General features: G+C 35.5%; 3 protein-coding genes across 8 annotated transcripts in view; 1 reads left to right on the forward strand and 2 right to left on the reverse strand.

Annotated features, from left to right (window-relative positions):
• LOC118275998 (monocarboxylate transporter 10) overlaps positions 1-15,898 on the forward strand; it is a 111,315-nt gene extending 95,417 nt beyond the window's left edge. For all 4 annotated transcript variants that reach the window (XM_050707272.1, XM_050707274.1, XM_050707273.1 and 1 more), the window contains 9 exons: positions 7,236-7,409; positions 12,295-12,454; positions 12,746-13,053; positions 13,229-13,450; positions 13,695-13,832; positions 14,178-14,304; positions 14,554-14,660; positions 15,150-15,370; positions 15,509-15,898. In XM_050707272.1, coding sequence (XP_050563229.1) covers positions 7,236-7,409; positions 12,295-12,454; positions 12,746-13,053; positions 13,229-13,450; positions 13,695-13,832; positions 14,178-14,304; positions 14,554-14,660; positions 15,150-15,370; positions 15,509-15,754 — 1,703 coding nt within the window. In that variant the 3' untranslated portion in view covers positions 15,755-15,898. The remainder of the gene's footprint in view (positions 1-7,235; positions 7,410-12,294; positions 12,455-12,745; positions 13,054-13,228; positions 13,451-13,694; positions 13,833-14,177; positions 14,305-14,553; positions 14,661-15,149; positions 15,371-15,508) is intronic.
• A 52-nt stretch (positions 15,899-15,950) lies between these two features.
• On the reverse strand, positions 15,951-16,745 carry LOC126912897 (uncharacterized). Its single transcript, XM_050707284.1, has one exon. The coding sequence runs from the start codon at positions 16,743-16,745 to the stop codon at positions 16,056-16,058; it is 690 nt and encodes a 229-aa protein (XP_050563241.1). The 3' UTR covers positions 15,951-16,055.
• Positions 15,951-22,240, reverse strand: LOC118281757 (uncharacterized). Of its 3 annotated transcripts, none has more exons than XM_050707280.1 (7): positions 22,055-22,240; positions 21,689-21,768; positions 20,814-20,971; positions 20,327-20,398; positions 17,330-17,468; positions 17,039-17,157; positions 15,951-16,949 (listed from the first exon to the last, which is right to left on the reverse strand). In XM_050707280.1, exons 1-7 carry the CDS (start codon positions 22,105-22,107, stop codon positions 16,803-16,805), a joined length of 768 nt encoding a protein of 255 aa, XP_050563237.1. In that variant the 5' UTR covers positions 22,108-22,240; the 3' UTR covers positions 15,951-16,802. The 3 variants fall into 3 exon arrangements, with proteins under 3 accessions (XP_050563237.1, XP_050563240.1, XP_050563239.1); XM_050707283.1 differs by having other exon boundaries at positions 16,803-16,949; positions 20,814-20,866; XM_050707282.1 differs by having other exon boundaries at positions 16,803-16,949; positions 17,039-17,152; positions 17,328-17,468.
• Between the last annotated feature and the right edge of the window lie 331 nt (positions 22,241-22,571).

Raw genomic sequence — 22,571 nt, forward strand, 5'->3', positions numbered from 1 at the left:
CTACCCTTTGGAGGCAGGGGTTAATCGTATTGTTTTTAATCCATCCACTTCCACTTTCTTTTACCTTTTTGTGTCATTGTTTACAGTCTGAAGGGGTTTACCTTGAGATCCTTGACTTTCCCAAATATTTACAAAGTTCGTTGTATGCCCGAAAAACTTTACTCAATTTCGAGAGTCGTTGTGATTGATTACAGCTACGTCTGTGTTTTTTATTTGCGAAGAGGACGTGTATTTAGGACGTATTGGTACGTAAATAATCCATTGTATTAAAATACTCTGTACCTATGTCTAATTTGGAAGATATTTGCACTAAATAGTAGCTTTTCTTCATCTGATTTGTCTAAAGTCATGAACGACAATGTACTCGAATTGTAAGCGTGTTTGTATATGTATGTTTAAATAATGCTGTCCTAACCTTTTTCGAGATGTAATTCGCTACATAGTTCAGTGCTCCTTGGTCCGTAGACGCTTTTACGATTTCCCACGTTCAAATATTTTTCTTTACGCATGTAAATACACTCGAGTGAATCACTACGCTCCTCAAACTTTGACAACACGAGATCATCTTACTTGGGAGAAAAATGACAACATTTTTCATAAGCTCCGACTTTGTTATCGTTATTTGTTATCTGGAGGTACCTATGTAAGCAGTTAATGTCACAAACGGATTGAAATGTATCACGCAAAGTGAATAAAAATGCAGATGCTTCTTATTTATCTAATTCCATCCATACATGAGAGGGTTCACTCAGTCCTCTTTGAGAAGTGTAAGTGACTTTATATTAAATCTTAAAGTAAAATGACATACGAATAAGTCCTTAGAAGTATTTCTATTTCTGTTGAGAAATTTTGCGATCGTAGCAGGATAAATGCATCACACTGTCTAGATAGAACATTGCTTCATTTTCGTACATATCGCAGCTTCTCTTACACATTTTAAATACTTGTATTTCGAGAATTTCGAGTGAAAATACAAAGAGGTTGTTGTCCTGAAAACTAGGTATCTAAAGTTAGCACCCAAATATTCTAAAAAGGTTTGGCCAAGAATTTGAGATAGGTACCCTTTATAGTCCATACTTGTTTAAGCTCCTTACAAAGTAAAGCTGCCGTCTTCAGACTTATCGTCGTATTTTTTCCATAAGCCTCCAGAAAATCTGAAAAGGTTACATTACCGCTTCCCATCCAAATTTCAATTCTTATAGTCGTAAGTGTCACATATAAAGATAATAGTCGATAAATACAGATAGTGCGGAAGAGATCGTCAAGAATATATTACTTGCTGAGATGGGTGCTGGTGATTTTTACGTCTGCAGTAATAGATCCCTCAGGAACTCGTCTATACTCCATTAGGACTGATATCGATAGCCTTAGGGTCTATTGTACCCAAAGCCTAAGTGCCTAAGAGTATGTTACAACCATTCACTTTACTCAGCAATTCAAATAGTTTCGGAACCAACATCAATCCTTTTAGATACCATTCACTTCCAATTTTTATTAGAAGGGTTTTCTATTTTCATATCACTCTCGGTTTCCTCTTTCTTGCAAGGAGAAATTAAATTACATGACGTGTAATAAGCAGGCGTTATTAGACACGCGTGTAATATTTCGGGAATATGTGCAAATCATTTCCTGAAAACGTGTATGTATAAGGAAACATTACATGTCATTGGTTTACAACGTCGCGTTGTGCTGCTTACGCATATTTACTTCTTTAAAATGGATTAAAAATTGATTACCTGCTCTCTCCGCTATCGGTCCAGTTAAAGATTGGTTGCAAATGTCGATATTTTTTTTCGATTAGCTTGACTCACCGCTTTTCGTTCTCACCCGCCTACCGATAGAAAAATATCTGAAAAGTATATAGAAAAAGTGGAAAACGACACGTTGCTCTGACGCAAGCTGAAAGGACGTAATGTCGCGGGAAAAAATTCTATGTTATCCTTACCTAATATTTATTTTGCGAAACAGGCGATGCTGAAAATGATTTCACAGCATATCTGCGATGATACAGTAGGGCGGGTGGCCCGAATGTCAATCATTCTAGCCGTTTATTAGGATCGAAGCGAGGCGCGAGACAACCCGTGTGTACCGACCTCACGGCACATTTATCATGCCATAGAACGTTTAATATGTTTCACTTCGGTGACAGCTGCCTTGATAACGTGTTCACGAAGAACGATTATAATCCGCACACTTTTTTACCAATATTTTCATTTGGTTTATGGTAATTCCCTTGATATATCACCCGGTGCTCAAATATTAAACGGGATGATATTTCATATTCGATCCAATTAATTTGTTTCGAAACAAGATTAATATTGAATTAGTTCAAATTAATCTCGATTATGCGAAGTTTTGATGCGATTATGTTATTTCAATATTGAATGCCAAACCAAAACCATTGATCAGATGGAATTGTCGTCAATAAATTCTATTTAATTCCAAATTAATGACTTTACTAAGTACATAAATTAATAATTTCTAATGTTTGAATCAAGAGTTTACATTAACTGCACAGTTGGTGTAATAGGCGAGTAGCTGCCGGGAATTACCGGCTCGGAACAATTCTTCATGCAATCCAAAAAACTTAGTTCCATTTTTAGATAAATGCAGTCTGACGCAAAAGATAATTCTAGAATGTCTTTCTTCTCTTCAATACTTACGTAAATTTTGTATAACAATTAGCTGGGTAGACTAGACTTCATAAACATATTCATTACACTTGTATTTTCAATGGTAATATACCAAAAATAAAGAGCAAATTCATACATAGTTCTCAGTCTAAAATATATTCGTATATGCGGCTCGATTAGACGCCTTTGGGTGTCATAAATGGTTTTCACAAAATTACGGTATCCTCCTTTCTTCTGTACTTTTCATAAGTGATGTGAAAAGTAATATGTCCCAATGGAAGCTTGTTTTAACCAAACAACGTTTGAGGTCGCTTGGGTTTACTTAAACATAGGTAGACAGAGTAATTGTCTAAAGTGGCTTGCGTAAACGACAAGGGATGAAATACATTTACCTAAATGGATAAGTTAATCAAAAGATTTTAAACATATAAACAAAGACTAACTAATAATTCGCACATCAGCAGCCTATACGTCCACCGACCACTGCTGACTACTGAAAAAACTCTTCTCTCACGGAGAAGTATTGAGCATTAATCACCACGCTTGTGATTGGCGATTTCAAACTTATAATTAGAGACTAAATAGACTAAAATAATTTTGTGCGCAAACACAGCACTTTCTGTTCCCTCACTCTCAGAACTTGATGGGACGGCAGACCGACACGATCGGAGAGAAGTCAGGCGCAGGACCAACGGCTTCACTGTACTTTCCGAGGCACGACACTACTACATTATCAAAACTACCAAATTAGGAAAATACACACTAGCATGTAGGCGTACTTATTAGCAATATCGTTCATAATGACGCGTGCGAAATTGGATGGTATTGGAATAGCACTAGGTGCATTATCAATTTTCCCAGAACGTGTAAATTACTAAGCGCAATCAGTTTACGTTGACGTCACGTAAAAGGAAATTAGGATTTTTTCCTGTTCAATTGTTATCAGGAAAAGTATTCAGCCCTAGTGTAATCCACCTCAAAGATTGTAGTGTCGCCAAAGTTTTTCTATTTGTATTTATTTTCCTGTGAACTTTTATAGGAGACGTGAGCCCGAATTTACTTGAGTCGGGCCGTAGACAGAGGGGTGGGCTAAATAAAATATGCTAAACAATAAATAAGTCGTGGGTAATCTCGTTGATGCTTTGTTACGAAAAAAGAAAAATGTCCTACACAACGAAATTTCTGGACCAGTCGTCTAATAAACCTGTCTACTGTGTCGGTTCTTTAAATACTTAGGTAGATAAATAAATGCGATATTAATTATTTCATATGTGGATGGTAGCAAATGCATCTACAGGCAGTAAAATTTAATAAATATCTAATAATTGCTAGAAGATCTTAATGTACAAACCCATAAAAACATAAAGTTAACACAGTAAAAGAAGTACCTATACAAAACTATGTCAAACATTGTGTATATTGTACACAGAGCGTTTATTTCAGTTGTAAACTTCCACAAACATATTATGAAACTATCCGTAAAATGCTGCAGATGGCACTGCACGTTGCACCGTCAGATGTTTCATATCATAAAGTTTGAGGTTCACATCGCATCGCTGTCAAATGCCAAACTATCTTATGAAACAACAGCAAAACAAAAACTGTAGCGGTAAAATGATAATAAAATAATTTTGTAATCCATATAAATAAAGTGAAATGAATGAAACGTCAAAATTTATAAAAAAATCTAGATGAGGTCGGTCCATAGAATAAGTACTAAAATATCAAGCTAATACATACTTTTTTCTAATCATCAAAAAAATCGTGCCGTTGACAAAATGTTATTGAAGTAATAGATATCGATTTTCGATTTCATATTATTGGATGTCCCATCACATATTAGCTGATAGTGTCTGATATGACTCAAAATGAGTTAAAAAGAAGATCTATCAGTTATTTACAATGCGATGAAGTAGCGTCATTTCTTTATTTCGATTCGATTGTGATGAGCGACCAAAAACTCACTTTATACGTATATTCCAGTGCATTTGTTGCCGTCTAAAGAAAAAGCCCAGCTCTTATTTATAGCAGTATATTTCGCCTTCACTGCTCCCTTTTCATATAAACTTTCATTCTTTACAAAAATAGGGGTAGATTTCACAAAAAAGGACAACTAGAATTTATTTTAAAAGTTTATTAAATTATCTAAGTTTACAATGGCTACAGTTTCTTTTACAACAAATAACAAAGCATTTGGTAGCTAAATCTGAACTGCTTTTTGAGCATTGTCAAGAGATTTTTTAAACTCATAATAACTACTAACAGATCAAGTTTATCATCCCTATTTATTAGTTATTGAATTCGAATTTACGTCACATTGTGTACGAATAACATCGACTAACATTGTGCTACCAATACAGTGAAATGTCAAAGTTTAAAAAAAGAATACAGATTCAGCCTAAACAGCGCAATGCTGCATAGATTTATTCGTGAATGTGTGACCGATGGGTGACGCTCCATCTTAAGTGTCGACGAACTTCACAAACGCTCGGTCGTCCGTAAAGTTTTTCAATAGAAATGTTTGTTAGACATTCTGATGTCTCGGAGCCCACACAAAATCGCTAGTGTACACTAAACATTTGAACTATTTTACAAATAACTCTTAAGGCCAAGGGTTTCTTGACAGAAGACAGAATACTTGAACGCTACAACATTGCGTTCTATGACTAGTGTTTTTGAAATGACGAGACATCAGTCTTTGCGAGATAATGTTATTATACTTGAAAGCCCTTGTAATTTTGAGATGTGTTCAACGAAACAAATGCATTTATTTTTATTTTATATCTTGGACACATTTCTTCAAGGATTGTATTAAAAAATGTTTTTGCTACGAGTTAAAACTGGTTTGCTACACAGCAAAATTTGTAGGTTTTGGTTCAAATATTAATTTTGAATTTCTAAATCTGTAAAACTGGCATGGCAATAACACAATATCTAAATAATGACCATAACACGTCTAAAATGAAAAGCATATGGCACAGAAAATATTTAAAATCTCTAAGGAAACTTTAATTAATATAACAGACCGACAGCAGCTGGAAATTGTGAAACAAAGGCAGAACTAATTAGTCAGTTTAAAGTATTTAATATAATGAAATACAATTTAAATTGGAAACAGTAAGAACTTAGGTACAGAAAATACTTGGTTGTTGTAATGAGCGGCGAGGGCAGAAAGTTCAAAATAAGTCGTCCGTTCAATAGTGTCAGCTTCTACATGAGAAATTGAATTGCATAAAATTTACTTATTCATTGAATTCCCGTCCTAACTCTACTCAGATGAAAGCGCTGACAATGGCACGAGAGTATATTTTGCTTTACAACAGTATTTCTTAGAAAATACTTGAAATTATGTCCGTTCGTTGTGTTGCTATTTTTGATCAACATTTTTACTTTTGTAAACCTTAAAGTCTTGAAAATAAATGTTGTGTACTTATAAGGACTTTAGCTCATAAATAAATACTTCTCTGGAACGATAAATCATTTAGGTAAACGGACTATTTAAATAATAAAAGGCCCTTTTGCAGCGATAATTCCATTTAACTAACGCGTCAACTTTCATATAAAGTTTAATCATTGTCGTAACAGCAGTCAGGGGTGTCACCTCTTCGTAACTGATAATGCAAATAAGAAGAAACACATCACATTACATTTCGATACGATAAATAAACATTACCCACCTTTATTAACTACAATTCCTTGGAACACAAGCTCAAGAAAGTTTCTGTCACTTGTATTGGAATAACAACTGACATTCTGAGTGCCAAAAGCATTCATTACATTGACTGACACCTAATTAACATATCACTTTACTTTTAAAAATAAAGAAACAAGAGAAACTTGGTTCGAAATAAATCACGAAATGGATAATTCATGAGCTCGGACATTTTTTGTTCGTACTTCAAGTGTATAAAGGAGATGAGCAGCAATAACATTATGTCAAATTATTTAAACTGTCGGTTAACACATATAAAGGTGTGTTCATAAATATTTTTGGCATAAATCTGGTATTGTGGGAGCCAGCCCTGAGGAGGCACGCGTCCCTACATGGCAGACGGAATGCCTGCACGCGAATCTTTACGACGTTGGATAACAATAAACATCACGAGCTTTTTGTGGCCGACCGCTACTTGCTAAGCAAAAACGTGATGTACACAGCTGAAGCACTGAAGTTTACTATTCTATTTATAGATAAAACCGTAATCGTCAATTTGTGAACGAGTTTAATTTAAGACTGTTTGTTTATTTGTGTACTGTTTGTATTTTCTTAGACAAATTTTTATTTTACATGTGATGGCGACTGTAATACTGAAGCAAATGCTGTAATTTGAATCTTAATTTATTAAAGTATAGAAAAATTATGCGTCCTAACCAATAAGTACCTATATGATCTTAGAACAAGAGAATCTATACACAAGTGGATGACTAGATAAATGCTGTTTCATTGATGCTGGTGTGAACCGTTTTGCCCCCTCCTGCCTTTAGTTGTATGGAGTTTCTGTCACAAACCGAGATCTTCCCAGAGATTTTGATTGAGGACATTGGCATGATAAAAAACACAACATAAAAATGAATGGATAATAATGAATGTATTATGTCTTTCAGGATGTCTGGGTGCTTTGTCGGCGGGAGTGGCGCTTGCGCTGTCGCCGGTGACGGTGGCCCTGTGCGTGCGCAAATCCACGCGAGTCACGGCGGTGGTGGGCGGGCTCGTAGCCGCCCTCGGCTGCCTCTTCACCTCGTTTGCCACGCAGTTCCACCAGCTCTTCTTCAGCTATGGTAAGAATGTTCATTCTATGTCTAAACAGTTTAATTATTTTATTAGTCCGGTCTAGATAACGTCTTAATGATATAACGTGATAATTTTCATCAAAATGTTCGTATTCAATAACTAGTCCCATTTAACATTCAAAAAGTAAAACGTTCAGAAATCTTGTTCAAATGATTACAGACGAGCAGCAGGGTTTTCATTTAAATCTAATCAGTAGAGTATCAAGGATCTAGGTTACAAAATTCATACTGAGTAATATTAATGATGCGCCTAATAATATCTACTAAAATATCTTAAGGAATCCGGCCAGGACGTTCGCATACACTTGCATTAACACAGAATAAATAATTGGAACGTTAATGCACCTGAAACCGCAGCGTGCAATTCTGACAACTCAATTTATTTCGTCAGATTCATATCCGAAACCCGTTTAAGTCAACTTCAAAGGTATCCGCTAATTGGGTCTCTGTGTAAATAAGCGGATATCTACATATTCACTCGCACCGAATCCAACCGAAATAGAATCCGGAATATTTATTGAAATGAGTTATTTATTGCTTAGCCATCTACATCTACATAACACTATTTATTTTTATTTACAAATAACAAATCATAGAAGATTCTGAAAAATAACTTTATTTTTATCCGATGGCTATAAATTGTTATTAGGTACTTCGATTCTTAGAATTTTAAGTTGGATTTTCTGTGTAGTAAATAATCCTAAGGAATAATTCAACGAAACGAACTCGGATTTTGCAGAATGGCGCGTAGGCTATTACCGAATAAGCCACAAATCGTATTAATTCACTTTGACATATTTTATTGAAAAGCATTCGTAACAATGACGCTGTTTCTACTGAAAATAATGAAATATCCACACAAGATAATTAAATAATTCTATAGTATTTTAAAGAGTAGGATTATCTCGTTTTTAACTAAACTATTTTAATAGATCTATTTTAAGTACCACTTGAACGGTTCATTAAGTCTTTCTTATACAAATAGTAGATGTTAGATGTCGGAGATTTATCGTAATCCAAAAATATTACTTTATACCAAATACATTTTTATATTAGTTATCATAATGCTAAGCGAACTGCATAGCGTGCGCACAATGCACGCGCTGAGCTGGTTCTATCTTCAAGGATAACGCGTTGGCGCCAAACTGAACGCATTAGCATTTAAATTGGGACGCTGCACGCTGCTACCCGCTACAATGAACTGCTTCTGAAGCAATAACTACAACAAGTATTTTTATAGTTGAATTTTCTTAACAATCATCACTCAAGCTAAAAACTATCATGATTTTCATAGGGTCCTGTCAAAAAAGGCAATCAAAGAAAAATACACCTACCTAGGCATTACAAATTCTAAGACCGTGAAGACCAATTACTAGTTATCCCTGTCCGATCGAATTTAATTCGGGAACAAATAATTAGGAGTTGGAACGGACAGCGGACACAGGACCCCATAAAATTTAATGGTTAAACTTCTTGTCTAGAGTTTGGGAACACAACGATTTTGATCATAAAATTCAATATTTCAACAGAATGGCTTTCAAATAATGTTTAAAGTTAGACTTACGCTGTGTTTCTCGCTATCTTCAGGGAAATCAGGCTCTTAGTTACATAGGAAATAGTGATTGCGTATCTTGGCTCCAGCTTGCGCAGTCAGATATGAGGAAAACTTTCACAACTGGGAGCTACACGACTAACGACAGTTCGTATTATAGAGATAATTTCCCCCTTTACATGCTTACTATCTCAGTAACAGTATATTGCAGCGTAAAACCGACTTTCGATTGGTATTGCAACGGCCACTACAAATGCAATGAGCTATGAATGTGCGAGCAATGATGGGCGGATAACGATAGCACTTCGCACCAACTGTAACACTAACACGTACAATAACGTTAAAACACAACAACTGTTATTGCAATAGGACAGCACCACTAAAAATAGTCAATAGCTACAATTCATTTGAATTGTTTCCGTAGATGTACAATTTATTTGTTATTACTGTGAATCGGTACTTTTTTTTTAAAGGGGGGAAATCATCCAATGACTTCTCCCGCCGTGGCCGAGGTTAAAGGGAGTGTCAAACTCTTACTGACTAAAAACCAGCCCGTTCCTACTCCTATTTTTCAAGCCGGAGCCCCGGTAAACCCGGTAGCTCCGTGAATCGGTACTTACCTACCGACTATTGGTATAGCTTATTATTGTTTCAACTATTTCCAATTTAAGATTCTAACTAAACTAATAGGTAGATAGCCAAAAAATCCGTTTCACCTAACTCAGTATCAATACATTTAAAATCTCATATTTCAAATAACCAACATTATTACATATTTATAAGCAAGAATTACGAAAAGCAGAAATAAATAAGATTTATAGGTTTATATTCAAGGGGAGGGGGGGGGAGTCTTTCATGAGAAGAAAATAGACGGCATCGTGTGAACCGCAATCTGATGCAGCTTTATCTGAGCAAAGTCGCTAGCTGAATAAATATGATTGCAATGTCTAATATTATTGAACAGTTTGAAAACACCACTAAACGTCGCGATGTTGCCATTGCTCACGACTTCGTGTTTACTCGTATTTCGACCGATTGTATTTTGTTTGTTTGTGTGACTTTTAGGTAAGTTCTTTTGGGAGGTACCAAGGAAAGTAAATTTAGTTTTGGTAGTGAATTTAACTAGAAGTAATTATGTAATAACATTATTTTATTTTTTACTTTTTTTTAAATTAAGGCCTATCAACAACATAAGTACAAACATTGAAAATATATTCATTCATTCATCATTGAATTTAGCTATCCTTAAGTTTATCCGTTTTTCGTAGAATTTACGTAGACGCGCGTAGGCCCGTAGCAGACAGGCGTAGGCGTAATCTGCTTATTTTTTATACATTGCCTCTAATTCTAAATATATCGGGTGTCCCAATAAGAACGCAAGATTTAAATTTGGCGGCATTCGAAGTATCATTGTTTGACATTTGAACACGTGTTATTTTTTGTTAGTATAAGGTACGAGGTTAGTAAAAATGGAGCGCTACACGATTAAAATGAGCCAGGTCAAGCGCAAACAGTCAATCATGGTGTTCGGTATCGTAAAATGATAACAAGTCTTTTCGTACCTCGAATTGAAAAAATGGATTTGGAGGGCATGTGTTTTCAACAAAATAGCGCCACATGTCATACAACCAGAGAAACAATTGAATTGCTGCATCAGACATGTCCCGGCCGTGTTATTTCACGTTTTGAAGACCAGAATTGGCCGCCTAGATCATGTGACTTATCACCATTAGCCTTTTTTCTTTGGGGTTTCTTAAAGTCGATGGTTTATGCAAATAAGCCGACGACGACTCAAGCCTTAAAAAGGAAATTTGACGCTGTATTAATGAAATACCGCAGCATTTATGCAAAACGGTAATTGAAAATTTCATTGAAAGATCGCGTATGTTTCAGCAAACCAGCAGCAGCTACTGCCCGATGTATTGTTCCATAGATAACCTCATCCTCTCTACTTTACGATATTATAAAGCTTTCACGATTTTTTTAAAAATATCTGCGTTTTATTTAATATTTAAATCTTGCGTTCTTGTTGGGACACCCTTTATATGTACTTAGGTACATATTTATTTGTTTCCATCTATTGACCATTAAAACGTATAATTATATTTATTTGAGAACTGAATAGCTAAGCTGTTTCACAAACATTATTGTTTGTAGATATGTATTGTACTTTCCCACATGATGCACATTGTACTTAAATAATATATTAATATTAAACAAACATAGTAACTAAATCGATTGTATATCAATACGGTACCTATTAGGACCAATTGTTACAGTCAATTGTTATAATTTGCATAGTAGGTAATTAACGGCTGGCATTTGTCATCAATCTATCATTATGTTATACCTACAAGGAAATGGATACTTACTAAATATAGAATATGCTTTTAAATTCTGCTATAATTATTTAATTAATTATATCGCCTACATATTTTTGCCATTTATAACAAATGAGCTTGGCCGTAGCCGCCAAGCTTGGTCATAGTCGCCAAGCTTGGCCATAGTCGCCAAACTTGGCCACAGTAGCCAAGCTTGGCCGTTGACGCCAAGCTTGGCCATAGTCGCCAAACTTGGCCGTAGTCGCCAAGGTTGGCCACTATGGCCAAGCTTGAAGATATAGGCGATAGTCACCATTGTGAGTTAGTTAGAATTAAGAATCCGAATAAAAATTCCAATTCCGGCTCCGGAACCAGGAGTAGAAATGGGGCGATTTTAGTAGGTAAGAGTTTGGTACTCTCTCGCCTCACCCAACGCAGCAGAAGATATTGGATGATTTTCTGCCCTCAAGAAAAAAGTTGTTTTATGTAAATTCCTCTTAACTCTGTGTCTAGGGCCGGAAATGAGAGGACTAACAATAACCAGTCTACTTAAATTGTTTGTTGAAAGACGTATTAAACTACTGAAATTACATACCAAATGAAGTAAATAAAAATTCAATTTTCACAGCTGAGCTAAGCAAATGAAATTAAACTTCGCAATCAAATATTTAAAGTAGTTCTGTTAGAAACATACCAATGCAATCCGCTAAGATTTAATGAGTTTGTTAGCGAAGAGAAAAAAGAAACGCGCGGATACGTTTCGATTACTGGAAAGCGTAGGTAGTCAGCAGTGAAAATATTTTTCTAGTCCTACATTTACCTCAACTTGTGATGAATGTATGGTATCAGATTTGTTACCTAGAAACAACGTAGTAAAATAAATACTAATACTAGGTATCTACATAAATAAATCTCTTGACTAAAGAGTTCAAAATGCGAAATGCTCTATCTTAGTTATTTTTACTACAAAAGTCAAACAATTTCATTTATTTTTCTCCAGGGACGGTAGTCGGTGTGGGCGTGGGCCTGACGAGGGACTGCTCAACCCTGATGGTGGCGCAATACTTCAAACGAAGAAGAGAGCTCGTCGAGATATTTATCGTCAGCGGCAGCGGACTCGGCATCGCCGTTATGTCCACATTCATCAAAGGTGCCATAAGGTAAACAATAATAGTTGCTTTCTTAGAACAGTGACATCGGGAATGATCTACCTCCTCAGTTATTAAGGTGTTACAGGATCTATTTTTCATCGATGCATAACTGAATAGTAATTTTCCACTATCGCTATTCATCTAAACCTATGCTTTGGGAACTCCAGATTCTTTTTGTGTCCAATTAGTAGTTCCTACCAATCCAATCCAATTAGGTCCAATTAGTTATTGAAACATCATCATTGAGGTAACCTACTCTGTTTGAGTACTAATCATATCTATTGCTTTTTAAAATTTTAGAGCAATAGGCTGGCGTCTAGGACTGCAGGCTGTGACGGGAGTAGTATTCGCAACGTTCATACTGGGCACGTTCTACCGGTCGGCATCTCTATACCATCCTCAGAGAAGAGCGATATTGCACCTTAAGAATCAGAATAAGATCAAACGGAAGATGAAAGACAGGAACAAGAGCGATGATCGTCAGCCATTCTTCGATTTTTCTACACTGAAGTCAAAGACAGTGAGGATCCTGCTCATGTCAACTGGAATATCAGCGTTTGGTATTAACACGCCGATATTTTATTTGGCTTACCATGCTGAAGAAGAAGGTAATTTATTTTATTTAATAAAAAATCTTACATTATACTTTTATGTTACCTAACCGTCTTAATCTTAGTAGAAGATATTGACGACTGACGAACATAAGATCAAGGAACTTTACAGCAAAACTAAAGAGGTTTTATTTCCAAAAGAAACCTAAAATACCTTATCAAATTATTCCAGGTTTAGGCGACACCGTGGAACTCTTGCAGGCGTACCTTGGCCTGGCCTGGGCAGTGGGTTGTGCAGCGTTTGGACTGCTCGTGCGCCAGAACTCTGCTGAATGCCGCATAGCTCGGCAGTATCTCACGCAAGCAGCTGTGTTCGTATGTGGACTAGCTACCATGGCGCTCACAGCTGTTGAGGGCTCTTATCGAGGATACGTCATGTTTGCTTGGGTTTACGGTAATTGTATTGACTAGTTTAACATGAACATCTTCAAATAAAATAGTACTAGTTAGAGAAATTCAATATAAGTAGAGGGCACCACGTGTTCTCTTAAAAGTTTCTAAGTAAATAATATAATATATTTTTTCATAGATAAAAATAATAATTAAGAAACCCATCTGTATCTAAGTACAGCTAGTAATACCTACTTGGACATAAGAGAGGCAAATATAATTTACTCGAGCAATATTGTTATTTTCAGGCATATTCTGCGGAGGCTACCACTACTCGCTGAAAATGTATACGTACGAGCGAGTGCGGTCTCGTAACTTCGCACGGACTTGGGGCTTCGTGCAGTGCTCACAGGCCGTGCCCATCGCCATTGGGGTGCCGCTGTCAGGTATTTACGTCTAACCTATTGCCATACACCGAAAACAAAGTTCAAACTCTAAGCTCTCGGAGCTGCGGACTACCTAGCGGGTTACCGGGGCTCCGGCTCGACAGGCAAGAGTAGGAACGGGGTGGTTTTTAGTCAGTAAGAGTCTGACACTCCCTCTCGCCTCGCCCAAGGCGGGAGAAGTCATGGGATGATTTTCCCCCTCAAAAAAAAAGCTACTAGAGGCGATTTCAGAACCCAAAAATACTTTGCCAGACTCGAGATTTCGATAGATTGTAACTTGTAACGCCTATTTTACCACGTAACCTAACTAACAAAAACTAAATAAATAATTTCTAAATTTCCCAGGGTACATAAACGTGGGTTGCGGTGGCAAAGCAGGTTACTACTTCAGCTCGACGTGTTCCCTCATCGGATCCCTGTCTCTCTTCTGTATAGATCTTCATAGGCGCAGTGTAGCGCACAAACACACCAAGTAAGTTATTAGTACTAATTTCGAAAGAACCTTAACCTCAATGTTCATAGTTATTTATGTTCAATAAATCTGTTTAATTAGAGTTTAATTCTATTTTATTTTTAGAGACTTAACCCATAGGCTACGGCAGCCCCATCGTAACCAAAACTTATGGGTCGAAAACATTTTACATTAACAAAATGTTAAGTAAAAAGTGGGTTTCATAGTTATATTGAATACCAAAATATTAAACTATTTTAATAATTTCAGAGAAAACGGTGGTACTGCAAACTGTGAGTCAACGTGCGAGCCGTCGCGACGTAGCCGCAGTCGCGAACGTGAACCGCGCACAGCCGCAGGCGCAGCCACCGCATTAGGTACCTACCCTTATAATTTAAACTAAGTATCGAACAAGTATTCCTTTATTTTTGTTAAGCTGTTTTAATATGGTCATCAAGATTAAGTGCAGGTATCAGATCGATCTGTTGTCATGAAACGGGTAAAATTCCAACTAAATTTGATCCAAACAAAGCTAAATAAAACCGTTTAAAATCTACACTCTTGTCAATTTTATTGCATTCTGGTATGAGTCACTTATTGGCTTAGTTAATGCAAGCACAAACTTAGGTGCATAATCTACTTACACACTAAAAACCCCCATTAAGTATGTCTTAAATTTTAAATGATGTTGGAATCGAAACTTGGAGATCTTGGGTTTTGACGAACGCATATTTTTTAAATCCGCCGAAATCTCTGGAAGTTTTAAATTATACCCTACAGTGCCACTAGTATTTGACATATCCGGACTCCATTTCCTTTTTAAAAATCGTTCTATCAGATCCTTCTACAATACTCAACAATTTTAGTTCTAGGAGCAGAATTTGTAGCACCAGGGCGTACGGGCCGCGACCTCCTACTGGACAGTATACGGCCGGGCACCCTCGGCTCTCCGCCGCCCAACGTGCCGCCCGAGCTGACCTGCATCAGCGAGGAGGGCGGTTTGGACCTCGATCTCGATCTGGATATACCAGAACACCTACTCGAGGACTTAGACTGCGGGGGTGATTGTATCACTAGTTGTAATAAGGTACTAGTACTATGTTCTGTTTTGTGTAACTGTTTCAAATAATGATAAACACACCACTTTTAGGTCAAAATGAGCAGCATCCATAAATTTAGCCTTTAAATATGACTAGCACTTGTTTATTCAAAACTATTGTTCCAGGTCGAAAACTATTTAATGTTAAGTGAATACGAAAACAACCTAATAGCCGAGCTGCCGAATCTGAACGAGCGACGTGGCCGACGCTGGTCCATCGTCGTGGCCAACTCTTCGCCACAAGCCTCCACTATCCCTGAACACCCAAACTCTCCAGAAATGCACGCCATAAACTCTAACAATAAGTGGAAGAAAAAGTGCCATAACACAAACAATAGACTGATTACAGTGATCAACGAGGCGTCACTCTGAAATGCTAGTGAAATAATATTCAGACAATAAATAGAAATAATCGGTTAGTGTACGACCTATAACCTCATTAATTTATTTGATGTGTGTGAATAAATAGTAGCGTTTGTGTATGTTCAAAAGTAATTTATTAAATTATTATCACGATGTTGTGTCGTTATTTCTACGTAAACATGTCTATAATAAATAAAACCAATAATTACAATGTAATTAAATATAATGTCATTGATATTTTATAATATTAATAATAATATAATAGTGAATACTGCACCAAAAATACAAAGGAACACAATATAATTAGTTATTACCGCTGAGGAACCACAATATCTTCTAAGAACTGGGCGAAACAGCGCATCGCTTGCAGCAAGGCAGCGAGAAGTATTGAGAGAGACAAGCTGAGCAACTTCTGGTTCTCGGTATTAGCGATCTCGTTGTTCGCAACAGGAACTAAACTTTGGCTAGATGCTACGCTAGGTATACTTGAATAATCACAATCAACGTTACGTTTTTTTGTACCGACAACCTTCTTCTTTTTACCTTTAGCTTTAGACAACGTACGAACATTGTCGACATCACATGTCAGATCTATCACAATATATTCTGAAACACTTTTATCAACATTCAGATCTTTAGGCTCCGCCTGGTGAGACCTGGCATTCTCGTCTCCAATAAAAACACTTACATGATTAACATCGGTCGAACAACTCGGAATCTCATTCCTGTGCTCAGCACAATGAGGTTCTATAGTTAGGCACTTCGTTATTACTTCTTGTTTATCGTCTACAATTGAACTTAAGTTTTTACTTACGTTATCATTATTGTTAGGGCTTAAATTAAGTTTAAGAGATTCGTCGGTTTCTTCGGATGACATACCGCTGTCATTGTCTTCGAGGGCATCAACGACATCTTGATTTTCGTTATTGTTATTATTAAGCTTCTTAATAGTATCAATATTAATCTTAGTATTACCAAAACTGCCGTAAGACGGCGACATGGGAGTGCCGGCAGCAGTTTGTTGCAGTACCGTGCCCGCGTCGGGCACGGCCTCGGGTCAGGAGACCTTGGCGCAGGTGATGTTACCCTTTATGACGATTGTACTTGAAGTTGATTCTTGGGCCCCAAATATGCTATCCACGTCCGACAATGATGCATTGTCCAATGTACTGCCATCGTCGAGCAGAAGCTCCGATCGTAAACCCTGAAATTAAATTAAACAACAATTAGTCATGTACAGATTTACCTAAACAAGATTATTGCACACACCAATTACGAAGATGTGAAACTTACTTCAGAAAAATATTCATATTCTTTTTCAAAAGTCAATATAAAGACACAAAATATTGCGGCTAATAAATTGCTACATAGGGAAGTCACGATGAAACAGAAGTAAATCGCGTTGGAACCATCTGAAAGTATACAAAAAAGTATCATTAAGGAATATAAATTACCGATCAAGGTATTGATTATTTTAATAAAAGTAATATTTTTATAACATAGAGTGATATTTTATGGGTTTACGGATGAATGCGGGCGGTGCCATTTTTAATACTTATAGTCAACAATGCGGAAAATACTTACTCATTGGCAAAAACGATGTTACAGTTCCGAATATCGCCATTAAAACCAAAATAAGGAAGCTCACATTGGCAAGGCATTGCCGAAACAACGTCAATCTTTTGTCATAAAACAGAGTCGATATATAAGTCGTAAGGATGCACTGAAACAAAGAAGAAAAACTTTAGAATATTACAATAAAATTAAAAGAAATAAAGGTGTTAAGGTAAAGGTCAGTCAATGCGATTTCAATATTATAAAGAAGACTTTTTCGAATGTAACCTACTTTCTAGTCTAGGTAAGTATTTAGACACCACTGACATACGATTAAGGAAAACGTCGTGAAATAATTAGAAATTAAACAACAATCGAAACCACGAATCTGCCAATAACTAAGCGCATTAATTAATTTGTCGCGCAGTTGTGTAGTTTATTTTGTTATGTTTCTGATTTAGCTAAGTTGTATTAGGTAAAGCAACCGATATCCGTATCATCGGATGTTTTTCCCCCTTAAAAAACAGTATTAGTCCAGTCAAATAAGGCAAAATTAGGTAAGAATCTCGGAATGCGAGATACCCAGCTGTAATTTTGTATATACTTGTATATTGACCCCCTAAAACTTGTCTCAAAACCTACATATGGTAGGGTGTAAGCAACCCTTAAAATTCAGGGTCAAAGGGCCCAAAAATCGTTTTTTTGCGGTTTTTTCGAAATATCTCATTTCCTATGGGTTTTTGGTAGTTGTATTCAATAGCAATATTGTGCAATACAAAATTTTCTACAACTTTTGTTTAAACTTTTTTTTTATACGGTGAACCGTTTTCGAGATAGAGGGCGGAGAGCGTGCGGTCACTGCATCTTTTCAAAAACAATTTTTTTCGTCTAACCTATCCGTGATGGTTGTCTATGGATAGGACATTAAAAAATACGTCATGGTTCCTAAAACCATTTTTCGTCAAAATCAATCGTTTGAAAGATAGACGCTTCCAAAGTGGAAAAATGAGGTCTATAGAATGTGTCCTGCCCTCTAACTTTTAAAATAAGTGAGTAAGAAAACTAAAAAATATATATGCTGTAGATTTTAATGGAAACTTTCAACGAAAATTGGTTTGAACGAGATATCATAATTAGTTTTTAAGAATTGATACATTTTTAAAAAAACACACTTAATTTTCCACTTTCTCAATTCTTTTAATCAATTCTTAAAAACTAATTATGATATCTCGTTCAAACCAATTTTTGTTGAAAGTTTCCATTAAAGTCTACAGCATATATTTTTTTTAGTTTTCTTACTCACTTATTTTAAAAGTTAGAGGGCAGGACACATTCTATAGACCTCATTTTTCCACTTTGGAAGCGTCTATCTTTCAAACGATTGATTTTGACGAAAAATGGTTTTAGGAACCATGACGTATTTTTTAATGTCCTATCCATAGACAACCATCACGGATAGGTAAGACGAAAAAAAAATTTTTGAAGAGATGCAGTGCCCGCGCCCTCTCCGCCCTCTATCTCGAAAACGGTTCACCGTATAAAAAAAAGTTTAGACAAAAGTTGTAGAAAATTTTGTATATTACAATATTGCTATTGAATACAACTACCAAAAACCCATAGGAAATGAGATATTTCGAAAAAACCGCAAAAAACGATTTTTGGGCCCTTTGACCCTGAATTTTAAGGGTTGCTTACACCCTACCATATGTAGGTTTTGAGACAAGTTTTAGGGGTCAATATACAAGTATATACAAAATTACAGCTGGGTATCTCGAATTCCGAGGTGAATTCCTAAATTGACTGGACTATATGTCCGTGTTGTAATGTGTAAGTACCTAGGTAGTTTACTGGAGAATGTACAAATCATCGTCATCACATGAAAAATTAGGTAGGTAGACACGATTAAGGTAACCACAAACCGCAAGCGTTAAATCTTCACGATTACGGTCGATGTATATTAGAGTCGAAATTATTTTAAATCAAATACGACCTGAATGACTTTTATAATTTTACTCACATAAAATGCATGAGAGCAAAAGAAACCCTGATTTGATAGGCAAAAATGCATAACTAGGAGCGTAAAAATTGTATATTTGAGTTTGAGTAAAGGCGTTTCGATGAACGACTTTATTGCGTCGTTGGTCTCGTGGACACAAACGTGACTCCTGACGAGGGGTTACTGAATTTAATCCTATGACTGACGACGCATTATGGGGTATTTTAACTCGCCTAATGACTGGGTGCTATTACGTAACTATAACGTAGTAATGTGTGCTACGTAAACAATTACATATAATTATAACGCTCTTCTTCAACATCATCATTATCATTATAATCAGCCTGAAAACTTTCACTGCTGAACTAGACGCACGCTTAACAATCGGATTGGGGATCGGAATTAAATTACCGAAAAATTATAGGATACCGCGGTTTCTTTGTCGCGGTTTTATGTTATATAATGTTGTGTTCCTATTTGATTAAAACCTGTAAGTATCAAGACAACAAAGCTTCGCGATTCGCACATTTTAATTTGCTAATTACATTGTACGTGTACACAATTCAAATGTAATGCGTATTATTATGTAAGTTAAAGTTGAAAATTACAGTAGCAATTTTGCAAGTGTTACATTCTCTACAAACATTTTTTTTTTTTATAACAAGAGATAGATAATTGCGTAACATAAGCATAACACCATGTCTGTCATTCTTCAGTACCCTTAGTACGAGTTTGTTTTACGTTTAGCGAAAACGAAACGAGACCATGTTCTGTGCTCTGATTGGTTAGTTCATTCGTGCCGGCCAATCAAAGCGCTCTTGTTTCATTTTCTTTCTAACTCGTATTAAGGGTCCTGAAGGAAAAAGAAAACATTGTCATTTAGCCAGTTTTATTTTTATTTCAAACTTTTAATTTGAAACTCTCAAGAGAATTTCTAATACTGTAGTCAGTCAGTCAAGTCAAAGAGTCATCAATACAATATTCATAAAAACATTATAAGAAAAAGAAAGAAATCTTGAAAATGTACATACCTGCATCCATATGTATAAAGTGCCAAATCCACATATAAAAATATTCAAAGCCGTCAGGCAATGATTATCCACCTATAAACAATCACATGCTATATTAATAATGGAAAAAAATATTCATTTCTCAACATAACAAAGGCATTTATGTACAAATCTCAAAAATGTACAACACAAACATCAAACAAGGTGAATGGTAGGTAAGTTGTTTAATATTTTTTTATACAATTAAAATCCAATGTTAGTAATAGTTAGATGAATAAAAAAACTTGGTTTAATTAACATACTAATAATGCATTTTAATGACCACCTCTTATAACTGGAACAGACAAGATTTTCGAAAAAGACATTTCATTAGGACAGCCAATGATGAGGTAATAAGACAAAATAAATGACGAATCTATAAGGGTTACGTTTTTTTGCCATTTGGCTACGGAACCCTAAAAAAAAGATGCTATGTGTGTGTTTAACTGTTATTTAATAATGATCTTACCTTAAACAGGAAAAGGAAGAAATATACCAGGAAGCCCAGTGAGAGGAATGAGGCTGAAAAGGAAGCTATCCTATTTGCAAATGAAGTAACATTCGGATTGGGTGTTAATGAACCGAGTATATGTATTTGCTGGTATCTGTCATACAATATTTTGCCAGCTGCAAACAGACAAATTGTTAGCACAAATATTAGTAATGATATGTAAATATAGTCTTTTATAATGAATTTGGATATTATGCAACTATAAAAGATATCTGTTTTTTTTAAATAACCATTAGCTGCTTCTAAACTGTTTCACCCTCTGGTTGTCTGTAATTGGTCATAGAATGATATTTCATAGCCATATAAAAATAATTATTTAAATCGGAGTAGTAGTTCTAAAGATTAGCACATTCAAATAAACAAACAAACAAACTCTTCAGCTTGTTCTATTATGTTGAAAATTGATTATAGTAGTCAAATGTGTTTCATTTTAAGAATAAATTCAAATGGATGAAGACATCTTTCATAGTTTCATGATAATACTAATTCAAATGATGTATGAGACTTTATATGATTTACAACACCAATAATAAAACCGCTTTTAAATAAAAATATTAATTTTATAAAAATAAACTATTGTTAGATAACATGCTTAATATTATTGTAGTTAGGTTTCATTTCATCATTTGTTAATTAAAACATGATATAAAAATTATGTTACATGAATGAATTGACCCCATTGCTTTTTTTAGGTTTGAATAGATTAATTCAACATTTCAATTATCTGTATCACAGTGTGAATAATGCATTATAATCACTGCACTTAAAGTACAGCGAGTACTAAATTTATTTCAACATAGATTTTATATAACATAGATAAAAATCCCTCTCACCAATTGCTCCGCTGGCTACGAACAAAAAAGCAAGGCCAGTATCCAAAGAATTTGTGTCTTGCGAAACTTGGAAACACAGACTGGAATGTAAAGAAAGGAAATTTATTACTATAAAAAATAAATAACTATCACATTCCGAATGGAAGTGAAAGTAACAGACCAACAAGTATTGTAAGATATCTAAAGAGAACAACACTTACACTATGAAACATTGTAACATTAAATTGAAGCAAGAAAGTACTACCTAGGTAGCACAATTTATTGAGCAAATGAACATTGAGATCGGTTTTTTATGCGAATTACACATCAAAACATATAACACAAATAAACAACGTAATACTAATTTACTATCATCATGGTACTTACGATACAATATAAGTAGATGTTAAAATTATCAGGCCACACTTAAATATCAACATATTATGCTAAAAAATAAATTAAAACCAGCGAGACAATAGTTACTCTTTCGTTTCTAAAATATACAAAGCCCAAAAGTAATATACGACTGGATCACCTGACATGACATCTGTGACTATGACAGTGACAGTAATATGAATGACGTTAACACTGTTGACAGTATACTTTTTAATTTTACGTAGTTGACCTTTCAAACTAAATCTATGGCTTTTTAATACATGTAAAGTAATAATAGGGTAAAAAATAATAATATATTCGAATTCTATCTGTTTGAATGTGTCTTTTTTATTGAGACAAGCCCGCCACAACCTCCCCTACCGCTGCAACTCCTGTAAGCTAGGATCTACAGTAGATACAAACATGAAAACACCGGAACACTGAAGTCCGGCGCGTCACAGGGAAATGAATGACTGTCTTGGATCCCGCAACGAAACAAATCAGAAGATGTTATTAGAGGAGAAGAAAA

The sequence above is a fragment of the Spodoptera frugiperda genome, chromosome 31 (genome assembly GCF_023101765.2).
Source record: "Spodoptera frugiperda isolate SF20-4 chromosome 31, AGI-APGP_CSIRO_Sfru_2.0, whole genome shotgun sequence".
Lineage (NCBI taxonomy): Eukaryota > Metazoa > Arthropoda > Insecta > Lepidoptera > Noctuidae > Spodoptera > Spodoptera frugiperda.

Coding starts and splice junctions, on each gene's coding strand:
- LOC118281757 (XM_050707280.1), bottom strand. CDS start 22,107: ATGTTGATATTTAAGTGTGGCCTGATAATTTTAACATCTACTTATATT. Junction 20,972..21,688: donor CGTAGCCAGCGGAGCAATTG/GTGAGAGGGATT, acceptor GTCTGTTTGCAG/CTGGCAAAATATTGTATGAC. Junction 17,469..20,326: donor CTTTATACATATGGATGCAG/GTATGTACATTT, acceptor TCTTTGTTTCAG/TGCATCCTTACGACTTATAT.
- LOC126912897 (XM_050707284.1), bottom strand. CDS start 16,745: ATGTCGCCGTCTTACGGCAGTTTTGGTAATACTAAGATTAATATTGAT.